At 35.1% G+C, this 13,074-nt stretch overlaps 1 protein-coding gene across 2 annotated transcripts in view; it reads left to right on the top strand.

Annotated features, from left to right (window-relative positions):
* The window catches only part of Baz2b (bromodomain adjacent to zinc finger domain 2B), a 297,821-nt gene extending 285,055 nt beyond the window's left edge, over nucleotides 1-12,766 (top strand). For both annotated transcript variants that reach the window (XM_042683418.1, XM_042683416.1), the window contains 6 exons: nucleotides 1,490-1,800; nucleotides 2,187-2,322; nucleotides 6,857-7,003; nucleotides 9,346-9,611; nucleotides 10,408-10,551; nucleotides 11,301-12,766. In XM_042683418.1, coding sequence (XP_042539352.1) covers nucleotides 1,490-1,800; nucleotides 2,187-2,322; nucleotides 6,857-7,003; nucleotides 9,346-9,611; nucleotides 10,408-10,551; nucleotides 11,301-11,454 — 1,158 coding nt within the window. In that variant the 3' untranslated portion in view covers nucleotides 11,455-12,766. The remainder of the gene's footprint in view (nucleotides 1-1,489; nucleotides 1,801-2,186; nucleotides 2,323-6,856; nucleotides 7,004-9,345; nucleotides 9,612-10,407; nucleotides 10,552-11,300) is intronic.
* The last annotated feature ends 308 nt before the right edge of the window (nucleotides 12,767-13,074 follow it).

Here is a 13,074-nt window from a genome sequence, read left to right as displayed (position 1 = left end):
GAAGTGGGAACTTTATGAACCGAGAACCAGATGAGTTTGCTTATCATGTTTGTACAACAGCAAGTCATAGGATTTAACCACATCATAGAATATGTGAATGGGAACATGAAAAAAAAGGTAGATTGGCATATTGAATTCCCTTATAAGATTGGACTCACACCTTTTTTAAAATTTTATTGTCAAGGTGATGTTCAGAGGGGTTACAGTCACATACAGAGTAATAAGTATACTTCTTATCGAATATGGCTCACACTTATAACCCAAGATTTTTGGGAGGCTAAGAATGTTAAGATTGAGGTTGGACACTAGCCTGGTAGAAAAGTTCATGAGATCCCTTTTAACATGTAGCTGCATGCAGTAGCACATGCCTGTGATCCCAAGCTATATGGAAGGTTGAGAATTAGAGAATCATGATATGAAGCTAAATAGGACAGAAAAGTCTGTAAGACTCCCATCTCAAGGAAGGCAAGCTAGACACAGTGGTTCAAGCCTATGACCCTAGCAACAACAGAAGCCTAAAGTAGGCAGATTAGGCCTGTACTCCAGCAGGAAGAGAGACCCCATTAAAAAAAAAATAGCCAGTGAAAAATAGGGTTGGTGGCATAGCTCAGTGGTGTATCATGCCAGCCAAGAAAGTACAACATACACCAAAAAGAAAACAAAAAACAATTGGGACTTTATTAAAACATTGAGGAATCTTTGAAGGATTTTTGAGCCAGAGGATCATTAGAAGAAGGTAAGTTATAAGGTCATTAATTCATTCTATGTGTACATATATGTGTGTGTACATATATGTACATATGTACATATATATGCACACACATATATATTCCCATTATTTGCTCTAATTGTGTTGATAGTAAGTGAATGGGGATTTAGAAGTAGATAGAAGGCGCTAGAGCATTTCATAGTGGTAGGAGAGCCTGTAATAGAGGGACTTACCTCCTAAAGGAAGGTGGGGAAGAATTTGTCTTGGGATGCTTTCATTCTAAAATGAATTTTAACATAAGAGCTGCAGGATGAATGGACTTCACTAGGTGAAGAACTGGGAAAAGGTACACAGACAAAGATAAAAGTATATGCAAATCTCTTACAACCAGCATGACAATGATGTCAGTCCTCACAGAAGAGTAGGGGAAGATGGGAAAATAGAAAGTCAGATACAGACCACACACATTTCCTTTTAAGTAAGCCCATAAAATTAATATCCATGCTAGTTAAAATTTTTCTAGAATACTTCGCTGAATTTTTATTATACCTGTTCTAACATCAAAAGTTGATAAATGTTCTTTTTCAAACTTGTCTTACAACTATTTCTCTTTTTTTGTTTTGTTCTTGTTTTAATGTATTATTAGGAAACCCAAGGTAAAAGCTTTAGTAGAGATCTTTGAGATCTGCCGGTGTCTGCTGCTGTATTTTAAGTAAAGGTAACTCACCCATCTGGCATATTAAGAAAAAATCATAATAACGTTAGTCTCTTCATATATAGGGTTGGATGTGTCCAGAGCCCGCATCAGAAAGGGAGGACTTGGTATATTTTGAACATAAGTCATTTACTAAATTGTGCAAGGAGCATGATGGAGAAATTACTGGCGAAGACGAAAACAGTGCACATGCACTAGAACGGAAGAGTGACAACCCCCTAGATATAGCTGTAACCAGGCTGGCTGATTTGGAGCGGAACATTGAAAGAAGGTATCTGAAGAGCCCCTTAAGTACCACCATTCAGATCAAACTGGATAATGTGGGCACAGTTACTGTCCCTGCTCCTGCACCATCCATTAGTGGTGATGGTGACGGGTAGGTTATTGAGATTAACTTGAAAAATTATTGTGCTTCTTTGCTAATTGGAGCCTATTTTCTATTGCCTGTTATCTATGTATCTTCTTGTATGTCTGTGATCCATATGGATCATGCTATTTGCATGGTGCTTTGTAAAAACATTTTTTTTTGTTATGTGCATTGATAATCTTGCAAAGTGATCTTACATTTACCTGGTTGTGACTAAGCTTTGAGGCACGTAGCCACAGTCTGTGCACTACATCAAATTTAGTTGCTTAAACTTTATACTTACTGGCTGTTCCATGTTTTTGTCATTGCTTGGCTTTCAGTGTGATGATTGTTTCACATTCTAGTAACCATAAATATAGACATGACCTACTTAATTTTTCTATATTTCAATGCAGAATTGAAGAGGATATTGCTCCAGGGCTCAGGGTATGGAGAAGGGCATTATCAGAAGCTCGCAGTGCTGCACAGGTAGCTCTGTGCATTCAGCAGTTACAGAAATCAATAGCATGGGAAAAATCAATTATGAAAGTTGTAAGTGTTTTTATTTAAGAAATACTATAACTAATATACTTTATCCTGTTTTTCCAACCTCCAGATCTTTCTTAATTATACATTATCTACTGTCACTATAATATATGCTGTTTTTAAGGGTTTCTCTAAGTCTTAAAAACCATATAATATAATACCTTTTTCTCTTGAGCTTTTTGAAGGAAGCTACTAAATTATATTATTTTGCTTCTGCTTCTTTGAATGTTGTTTATGGTTCTAACTGAAGTTATCTCCTTTATTCTGCTGTTATAAATAGTTGATAATCTAAAGGCCATAAAGGCCCTTTAACTTCTGTAAACATTCCAGTTGCTACAATTACTTGCTATATTATTGTATTCCTAAAGCATTTTACTTTTCTGTCAGTTTTTCTTTTAATGCTAAGAAGTAACCAGAGACAAAGGACAAAGAATGAACCAATGCATCAGAGATAATCACAAGACACTATGTTGGAAATGAACTTTACAAGTTGGGGGAGGGGAGGGAGGGAAGTTAGGAGAGGAGGAAAAGTGGGAGAAAACAAGGTAGGGGGTAATAATGTTAGATAAGAAATGTACCCATTACCTTATTTACATAACTGTAACCTCTCTGACATCACCCTTACAATAAAATTAAACAAAACAACATAATACAAAAAAGGCAGTAACCAGAGAAGTAAATGCAAAATATGACCTCAGACTTTTGCACTTGCATGTCTGCATCAGATATGATTGATAGCAAGAGACCAATCTAGTCCCTCGTCTACTAATAAAACTGATTTTTCACTTTCTTTGTACAAGCCCATTTAGTTATTGTTATATAATGAGCCATTGTTTTGTGCTAGGAACCAAAATGTTACTTAGTGAAAATAGTGAAATAATGAAAATAGTTTGTATATTTCCAAAGGTGCTTCTTTTAGAGCATGTGAAAACACCCGCATTGCTGTTTACTCTCTCCTGTATAGAGTAGTCTCTGTAATATGTTCATATTCATGAGTCACTTTGACATTAACGTTCTTGGTTTTTTAAATTTTGGTTGTTCGAGAGTTTGAAATGCAAGCTTTGTACCATTTTTTACTTTTAGTTGTTTTTCAATATCTTAATTTTTCTAGAGCTGGCCTCAGACACCAATCAGGAAGGAGCCTGGCCCAATATTTATTTTTGAACTACACACACACACTTTAAAATTCAAACATCTGAGATTTGTTTTCATGAATGACTAAAAGCCCAAGTTTCTTTACTTAAAATGCTCATTCCCCAGTGAAAAGCAGAGATCCTTAAATAATTTATCTTTTTTTTTTGCTTCTTTTCTTACTTAGTTTATATTTGGACTACTCAAGAACTTACCCTTTTCTTTTTAAAATAACTTTGATTTTTCCTGTGGTTTTTCTTAATTATTATGTCTTTGGAATTCAAATCTGTAGATTGTATAGTATGTTTGAACTTAGGTCTTTCTCAGTTCAGATTGGAGCTTATTATAAGCTTTAGACATTTTTCAGTTCATCATAGTATTGTCTTAAATATAAAAATACCTACTTATAAATATAAATATATGGGCTGGGAAGGTGGCTCAGTGGTAGAGCACTTGCCTTGCATGCATGAAGCCCTGGGTTTGATTCAGCACCACAAAAGCAAAAAGAAAAAAGCTGGAAGTGGCATTGTGGTTCAAGTGGTAGAGCGCTAGCCTTGAGCTGAAGAGCTGAGGGACAGTACCCAGGCCCAGAGTTCAGGCCCCACGATTGGACCCCCCCAAAAAATAAATATATTACTCCTAAAATTATTATTAAGTTATAAGGTCACATTGGAGAAATGTAATTGTTAAAATTTAGGTTTTACTGATTCAAAATGATGTAATTTTCATCAAAATTATACTGACTTTTTGTCCACAAAACATGTCATCATGAGATAGTTTGTTAATAAACGTAAATGCAGAACCCCAAACCATGTTTCTAAACTTGTTTGATATTAGTATTCTTACTTTCTTTGCTTTGTTTTTTATTTTGTTTTAATATTTGAAATAGTCACACTGTTAGCTCAGGCTAGCCTTGAACTTGGAATCTCCTCCTGTCTTAACCTTCTGAATGCTTGAGTTATAGGCATTCCCTAAATGCCCAGGGTTGCTATCTAAAGACTCCTTAAGTTTTTGCCACTTTATCGATCTTTGTTATTAATACATATTTATCATCATTTAACTCCATCTAGATAGATATAGATATATATATATAGAGAGAGAGAGATATCTCTCTCTATATATATATATAGAGAGAGATATCTCTCTCTATATATATATTTTTTTTTATTTATTTAGTTATTTATTTTGGTCAGTCATGGAGCTTGAACTCTGGGCCTGTGCTCAGTCCCTAAGCTCTTCAGCTCAAAGCTAGCGCTTAACACTTTACCCATGATGACACTTCTGGTTTTCTGGTAGTTAATTGGAGATAAGAGTCTCATAGACTTTCCTGCCCGGGCTGGCTTTGAACCATGATCCTCAGATCTCAGCCTCCTGAATAGCTAGGATTACAGGCATGAGCCACCGGCACCTGGCTTTAGATCTTGATTTTTTTTTTTTTTTTAAGTATCTCATGTTTTACTTGTGTGCTGAGAGTGTAACTCAGTGGCAGAACACTTGCCTAGCTTACATGAGCCAGTTGGTTCAATCTCCAGCACTACAAAAAAAAAGATAGCTATTTATTATAAAAATTATGTTGATCAAAAGGAAGCGTCATATGACCAAGGTACAGTTGATCAAGTACATTGGATGCATGTGTATAATGAATTTTATAGTAATAAACAATGAAAAATAAAGTAATGTCCTGTTGGGCAGAAACCAAGCCCACCCACCAAGACAGGGGGAAATTTTAGTTTGCCATTAGATAATTCTCTAGCCACAATATAGTTTATATTTTTGTTGATGTAAAAATGGGTAATATTCATTTTTTACTATGGTAGCAAGAAGTTAAAGACAAATATTAATACATTTGTTCTAAGTCATTTTGAGCATTTCAATAGGGCTATGAGTTTGGTATCTGTCACCCTTAAGACTATTGGATGATTTAAAATTTTTCTTCTTAAATCATACACATGAAATGGAAAAGATCTTATTTGTAGTATTTTTAATATCTGTGGTAGAAAACAGAATTTTTATGAGTCTCATTTTAAACATCATTAGGATATTTTATTATATCCTACCAATAGATGTTAGACAATAGAACTTTTAAAGATGTAACTCAAATTTGGTATAATAACACCATCTTAAGGTACTTAATGATGTGTGGTGTTGAGAGAGTTCATAAAATACTTTTTGTTGGAATTTGAACTATACTGTGTTTGTTCTTAGTTCTGGATACATGCCAGTTTTCATACTACATGTATAGTAGATATTTTTAATAAATGTTTCTTTACTTGATAACTTGGATAGTGTACATTTACCATTGATTAGGTTCTTAAATTCTCATCGATTGGTGTATATATTATGGCATATAGGTTACACTTTCCCTAAACTAAGATATATAATGTTGTAATAGGAATTAAACTAAGTAAGTTTGAACTATTAAGATTACATAAATACCTAACTTTTAATATAGATAAGTATAAAAATAAAATAAGTATAAGTGAATACCAATTTCAGTGTTTTTATTTTTTTAAATATTTATTGGATGACATTTCTTATTTTGACTAGAATATGAATTAAATAGCAAAAAATGTTAATACCAGTTTTTAAAGCTATCTGGAATACTTTTATTTGTCTAACTTTTCTTTCCTTTTGTAAAACGATAGATTATGTATGCATGGAAAAATTCTCTTTGCAGATTTAAAGTTCTTAATAATATTATACATTTTTCCATAGAGAAGAAATAATTGTACATTTAGTTCTTGAAAAAAAATATGACCTTACGTTCTTTAATTATATTCTATATGCTTCCTTATCTTGGAAATAATGTTCTTAGTTTCATTTCTAGGTAATTTTTTCAGTTTCCTGGTTTATAAATATTTTTAATTCAGTCACAAACTGTAGGTGGATAATTTAACCAAAGCTTAGGGAATATCTTTTTCTTATTATACATAATTATGATACTAATATAGGTTTCCTGATTTTTAATCTTAAAGATGACTCTAACTCTTATTTCTTCCTCAGATTATCATAAGGATACTAAGATAAGCAAAAGATGAAACACATTCTTTAAAAACAAAAACACCATGTATTAAAGCTATTCATTGCTTTATGTGCTCTAATGTCATGTTAATTATTTCATATGTTAATGTGTACATGCTTCCAAAGTGTGTGCAGGCATTGAGCCTCTAGCTTTGTTCTTTGCAGTGTACCTGAAATGTGCATCTACCCCAATAGAACTGCTCACCCGTCCTGTGGTCCATATCTGTGTAACGAGAGATACATAGATATGTATGGCTATTACATATTTGTTAGCAAGCGGAATGTTCATTACTAATTAATATAAGTTAGGAATGATGGTCTGCTTAGCATCCCAGTAACTGTTGCTCCTAGCAGAGGGTTAATTTTGAATGATTTTTATGTGTTATAGTACTGCCAAATCTGTCGGAAAGGAGATAATGAAGAGCTGCTTCTCCTTTGTGACGGCTGTGACAAAGGCTGTCATACCTACTGCCACAGACCCAAGATTACCACCATACCAGATGGTGACTGGTTTTGTCCAGCTTGCATTGCTAAGGTAAGATTTATAAAGGATTTAAGTTGTTAATTACCAGATCAAAATGCAGAAATATGGCCATTGTTTTATTTAAAATGTGCTTCACATGCGAGAGTTTACTTTTGATCATTTTTGTCATATAAAGTTAAATATACTTCAACAGTAATCTTTACTAGCAAGACATTTATCTTTTAGCTTTATAATTGCCAAATTTTGAAATGTTTCTCTAATACTATATACTATATAAATTGCTTAATAAGTAAATGTTTGAAGTCCTGGAGATACCACTTAATAGGCCATGATTAGTTCTGTTTTCACTAAATTTGCTTACATTAGAATTCTGGGTAGCATTAGTCGAAGAACAAACTTGGACACGTTTGATATCCATGCCCTTCTCTGTGAATGCAGTTTTTTGTTGTTGTTCTTGTTATTTTCTTTTTTGGCTTTAGTTACTTTTCTTAGATGGAGTCCATAGTATGCCTGGGACTAACCTGGATCATGATGTTTCTACATAAGCCTCCCAGATAGCAAGGGTCAGAAGCATACATCACCACACCCAGTTTATTGGTTAGATGGAATTTTGCTAACTTTCTAAAACCTTGTTCTTCCTGATCTCTTCTCCCAAAAAGCTGGGATTATAGATATGAGTTTACCATACCCAGCTATTTATATAGTATTCTAAGCCTCTGCATCTGTGTGTGTGTGTGTGTGTGTGTGTGTGTGTGTGTGTGTGTGTGTGTGTGTGTGTGTGTGTGTGTGTGTGTACACAATTGCTGGGGCTTAGACTTAGAGCTTCTCACTCTCGTTCAGCTTTTTTACTCAGGGCTGGTGCTGTACTACTACTTAAGCCACATCTCCAGTTCTGGCTTTTTACTGGTTAATTGGAGATAAAATTCTCTAAGATATGTTTGCCCAAGCTGTCATCAAATCATGATCCTCAGACCTTAATTTCTCTAGTTGCTAGGAGGTTAATAGAGCCACTGGTACCCAACTACTTCAACTCTTTATGTTTTGGCCTGGACTTTTTCTTCAACTTCCTGCTAATGAGCTCTGTACTTTTGTTTATATTCACCTTATTCTTACTCTGTTGTGATCTAATAAATCCTTTTGTTTTCTGTTTTTTGGGTTTTTTTTTGTCAGTTGTGGGGCTTGAACTCTGGGCCTGGGCACTGTCCCTCAGCTCTTCAGCTCAAGGTTAGCACTCTGCCACTTGAGTCACAGTGCCACGTCCAGTTTTCTGGTGGTTTATTGGAGTTAAGAGTCATACATGGGTTGGGAAGGTGGCCCAGTGGTAGAGTGCTTGCCTTGCATGCCTGAGGCCCTGGGTTCAATTCCTCAGCACCAAGTAAGCAAAAAGAAAAAAGCCGGAAGTGGCGCTAGCTGGAAGGCTAGCAGTAGAGCGCTAGCCTTGAGCTGAAGAGCTGAAGGACAGCGCCCAGACCCAGAGTTCAGGCCCCATGACCAGACCCAAAAAAAAAAAAAAAAGTCACATGGACTTTCCTGCCCAACTGGCTTTGAACCTCCACCCTCAGATCTCAGCCTCCTGAGTAGCTAGGATTACAGGTGGGAGCCACCAGTACCTGGCTTTGGTTATCTTTAACCTCAGTTTGTAATCTAAACTAAAAGGATCCTGGTGATAAATTCTGTGGTACCCAAAATGGTGAGTCAGTCAGCATGCGCAAATTTTAAAAATTCTTAGAATAAGCCAGGCACTTGTGGCTCATGACTGTAATCCTAGCTATTTAGGAAGTTGACGTGTGAGGATCATGGTTCAAAGCCAGGAGGTAAAACTCTTTATTTGCAATTAGCCACCAAAAAGCTGAAAATAGAGGTATGACTCAAGTTGTAGAGCACCACCTCTGAGTGAAAAAGTAAAGTAAGACTACAAGGCCCAGACTTCAAGCCCCTGAATGGCACATTTAAAAAAAAAATTCTTAAACAGGGCACCAGTGGCTCATGCCTGTAATCCTAGCTACTTAGGAAGTTGAGATCTGAAGATTATGGTTCAAAGCCAGCCCAGTCAAGGAAGTTCATGAGACTTACATCTCCAATTATCCACTCAAAAACCTGAAGTGGTGCTATGGCTCAAACTGGTAGAGCGCTAGCCGTGAGCAAGCAGCTCAGGTATAGTAAACCAGGCTCTGAGTTCAAGCCTCGCTACCACCACCAACAACAACAAATTCTTAGGATGAATTGTATTCTCATTAATTATTAAATGTTACCCTTATATTACAGGAGAATAAATTCATGGATCTCTCTTTAAAAGAATGATCAGTCTTTTAGATCAAGCTAATAGCTTTTTATTTGTCCTGTTAAACTCTGTTATCCTCTTACACCTCAATTCTTTTTTTTTTTAATTAAAGGCAAGTGGTCAAACTATAAAAGTCAAAAAACTTCATGTCAAAGCAAAAAAGACCAATGAGTTGAAGAAAGGCAAGAAAGTAGCTTTAACAGGGGATACTGAAGATGAAGACTCTGCATCTACCAGTAGTTCCCTGAAAAGAGGAAACAAAGACCTCAAAAAAAGAAAAATAGAGGAAAACACTTCTGCTAACTCAGCAAAACAAGAAAATTTTACTTCTGTTAAGAAACCTAAAAGAGATGATAGCAAGGACCTGGGCCTGTGCAGGTATGTTTTCCATTTTCATGTGCTATATATTTATTATACCCCACATTATTTATTCAGAAACCTCTTACATGTTAATGATGACTTCCTGTTAACTTATATAAGTAGAAAAATATAATATATGTATATATATATATATATATATTTTTTTTTTTTTTTTTTTTTTGGCTGGTCATGGGGCTTGAACTCTGGGCTTGGGTACTGTCCCTGCGCTCTTCAGCTCAAGACAAGCTCTACCACTTGAGCCATAGCGCCACTTCAGTTTTCTGAGTGGTTTTTTGAAGATAAAAGTCTTATGGAAAGCCGGATGCTGGTGGCTCACGCCTGTAATCCTAGCTACGCAGGAGGCTGAGATCTGAGGATCGAGGTTCAAAGCCAGCCCAGGCAGGAAAGACCGTGAGAAACCTATCTCTAATAAACCACCAGAAAACCGGAAGTGGCTCTGTGGCTCAAGTGGTAGAGCGCTAGCCTTGAGCTGAAGAGCTGAGGGACAGCGTCCAGGCCCAGAGTTCAAGCCCCACAACCGACCAAAAAAAAGAAAAAAAAAGTCTCACAGACTTTCCTGCGCAGGCTGGCTTTGAACCATGATCCTCAGATCTCAGCCTCTTGAGTAGCTAGGATTACAGGCATGAGCCACCAGTGCCCTGCAAATATATATAAAATGTAAACAAAACATGCCTTTGTCTTTTTAATAAATATTTATTGAATTTTTACATGAAAGGTTATAATAGAAAGTTAATTTTTAATGAAAATAGATTTCTAAAGTATAGGAGCTGATTTCTGATATTTTTCTCTTTAGTATGATCCTGACAGAAATGGAGACTCATGAGGATGCATGGCCTTTCTTACTTCCTGTAAACTTGAAACTTGTTCCTGGTTATAAGAAAGTTATCAAAAAGCCCATGGATTTTTCCACAATTAGAGATAAACTAAGTAATGGACAGTAAGTAAATAATTTCCATCAGTTAATACTACTGTCTTGAAAGTTTAGCACAATGGCATATCCTGGAATATTTGTAAAGGATACAGAAGTATCATTACTTTGACTATAATTGGGCACTATTGAATGAGATTGATAGAGTATATAAGCGACGTTGTGGGTGAGAGGGTTCAATAAACTGGTGTCAGATTGTCCTGTAAAACAATTGTGAACAGGTCAAACAGGACCTGGGATATAGGAAATTCCAGATAATTGAAAAACTACATTTGATTTTTGCTTTTGCTCTTCTCTCTCTTTCTCTCTCCCTCTCTCTCTCTCTCTTTCTCTTTCTTTTCTTCATTTCTCCCTTCTTCATTTCTTCCTTTCTTTGTTTATTTCTCTCTCCCTTTCTCTCTTTTTCTCTTTCTTTGTCAGGATGGATTTATATAGCTCCGACTGGCATCAAATTTTCACTCCTCCTAAATCTGCCTCCAAAGTGCTGGGATTACAAGTACATCCCACCCATCACTCCTGGCTGGGAAATCCAGTCTTCAGAGAAATGATTTTCTATTTAATATGTCTTCAAATCTAATTTGGACTAGATCAAACAAATTTTTTTTAATGTTCCAGTCACAAAATTTTATATCCATTCTTATACAGCTTTTCTAATTGTTCTTTTCTTTTTCACTTTTTATTTTACTTTATAATACTACTTATTGGTTTACAAAAACCAAACCAGTGAAATCAATCTCTAATTATATGTTTCCTTTCAGGTATCCAAACCTTGAAGCCTTTGCTCTAGATGTCAGGCTTGTTTTTGACAACTGTGAAACATTTAATGAAGATGATTCTGATATAGGCAGAGCTGGCCACAGTATGAGGAAATATTTTGAAAAAAAATGGACAGATACTTTCAAAGTGAGCTGAATTTATAACCTCTCCCTTCTTTTTCCCTTACACAAGGACAAATAAGACCAGCAATGTGAACTATTTTTACATAAATGTGCAAGGCACATATCTAATGACTTCTTTTCCTTAAAATATGTATCAAAAAAAGTATCAGAAGAATGATACCATTTTTAAAGGCTTCACTCCTACAACAACCAAGACCCTGGGTTTTTGGTTCGTGTGATTTATCAGCTGATTTAGGTAGAACAGGGAAGCACACCCAAAGAATTTTCCAAGGAAAGGGTGTTAGAGTGCAATAGCAATTAAAATATATCAAACCGCACTGAATATCCAACACCAGAGCTCTAATGTGGGAAATGATTCTCCTTTCCCTCTCAATAAATATCTATTTTTCCTTTTTTTACTTTGTAGTTTATTTTTTAGTGAATGTATTTAATTTTATGAATTATTTATGATTAAACCACATCCAGAATCTTCGTTTTCTGTGAAAAGGAAGAACTAGAAAAAAAATTGCTTTAAATCTTGAAAATACAACAAGGAATGTTTTAAAATATAAAACAAAGCCAAGTTAAACTGTTTACACTGATGTGCTATTAAAGCACCAAAAATTAACTTTACTGTAGAATTACAAGTACATTTATATATATACATATATATATACATATATATGTTGCTGAGTCACTTGTGTAGTTAAATTGTATTTCAAGACAGTGAAAAGAATGACATGTATATAATGTTCATTATTGTTTATATTGTCTTGTTTTAAATATATATTATGTGTATATATTGTTTGGAGACATTATTGTTTATGCCTTAGAAGGGTTGTAGCATTTTATTTTAGTCTGAAGGTAATTACAGCTCTCCGGCTTGTACAGTAATTATCCTCTACCAACACTGTGGCGTCTCCCTAATCTTGGTAGTGCCTGCCTTTGAAACAGGGTGTAGGGGATAGTAATTTTCCATGTTTCTATTTTGTTATATAATTTTAAGCCACCAGGGTGGAAATTGAAGTATAATCATTTGTATCCATGTGGAACCAGATCGTGACAACTTCCTACACACACAGTATTTTTCATGGAGACTTCTCCCTCCCATTGACTTGCCTCAAAAATAAATGTAAAAGACATTTGTAGCCACTGTGTTTTATCTACTGTGTCTTGTGGTGGCCTGTTGGAGGACAATAGATCAGACTTTTTTTGTACTGATGTAAGAGTACTTGAAGTTTTATTTAAAATAAAATGTTGTGGAAAAGGTAGCATTCTTTTTTTAGGAGTGTTATTTTTCACTACTATGTGTGGCACGGATACAATAAAAGACTTTTACAAACCAGTTTTTTTTTTAACTTTTTTCTTAACCTGAAAATTCATTCTTCTGAAAAGTGAATTAATTGAAATTTAATTTTTAGAGTCCTAAAGGAACAACACATGGAGTGTGGTTCAGAGGGCACTGGGCTGGGTGGTAAAAGCCAGTCAGGTCAGAGCCTCAGGAAGCTAGCAGTAAACTTCTATAGGTTTTCTTCTCTTATTTCATTTATTTCACATTTTTATGATTTTGTTTTGATATGAGAAGTACCTGTTTGTATGCAAATAGTCCACAGTCTGAATACAGCTCTAAGCAAAAATGAGAAACTATTAGAAA

Source organism: Dipodomys spectabilis, unplaced genomic scaffold (assembly GCF_019054845.1).
Source record: "Dipodomys spectabilis isolate Male_0828 unplaced genomic scaffold, ASM1905484v1 ptg000081l, whole genome shotgun sequence".
Taxonomy (NCBI): domain Eukaryota; kingdom Metazoa; phylum Chordata; class Mammalia; order Rodentia; family Heteromyidae; genus Dipodomys; species Dipodomys spectabilis.
This window is presented reverse-complemented; position numbering and strand designations above follow the sequence as displayed.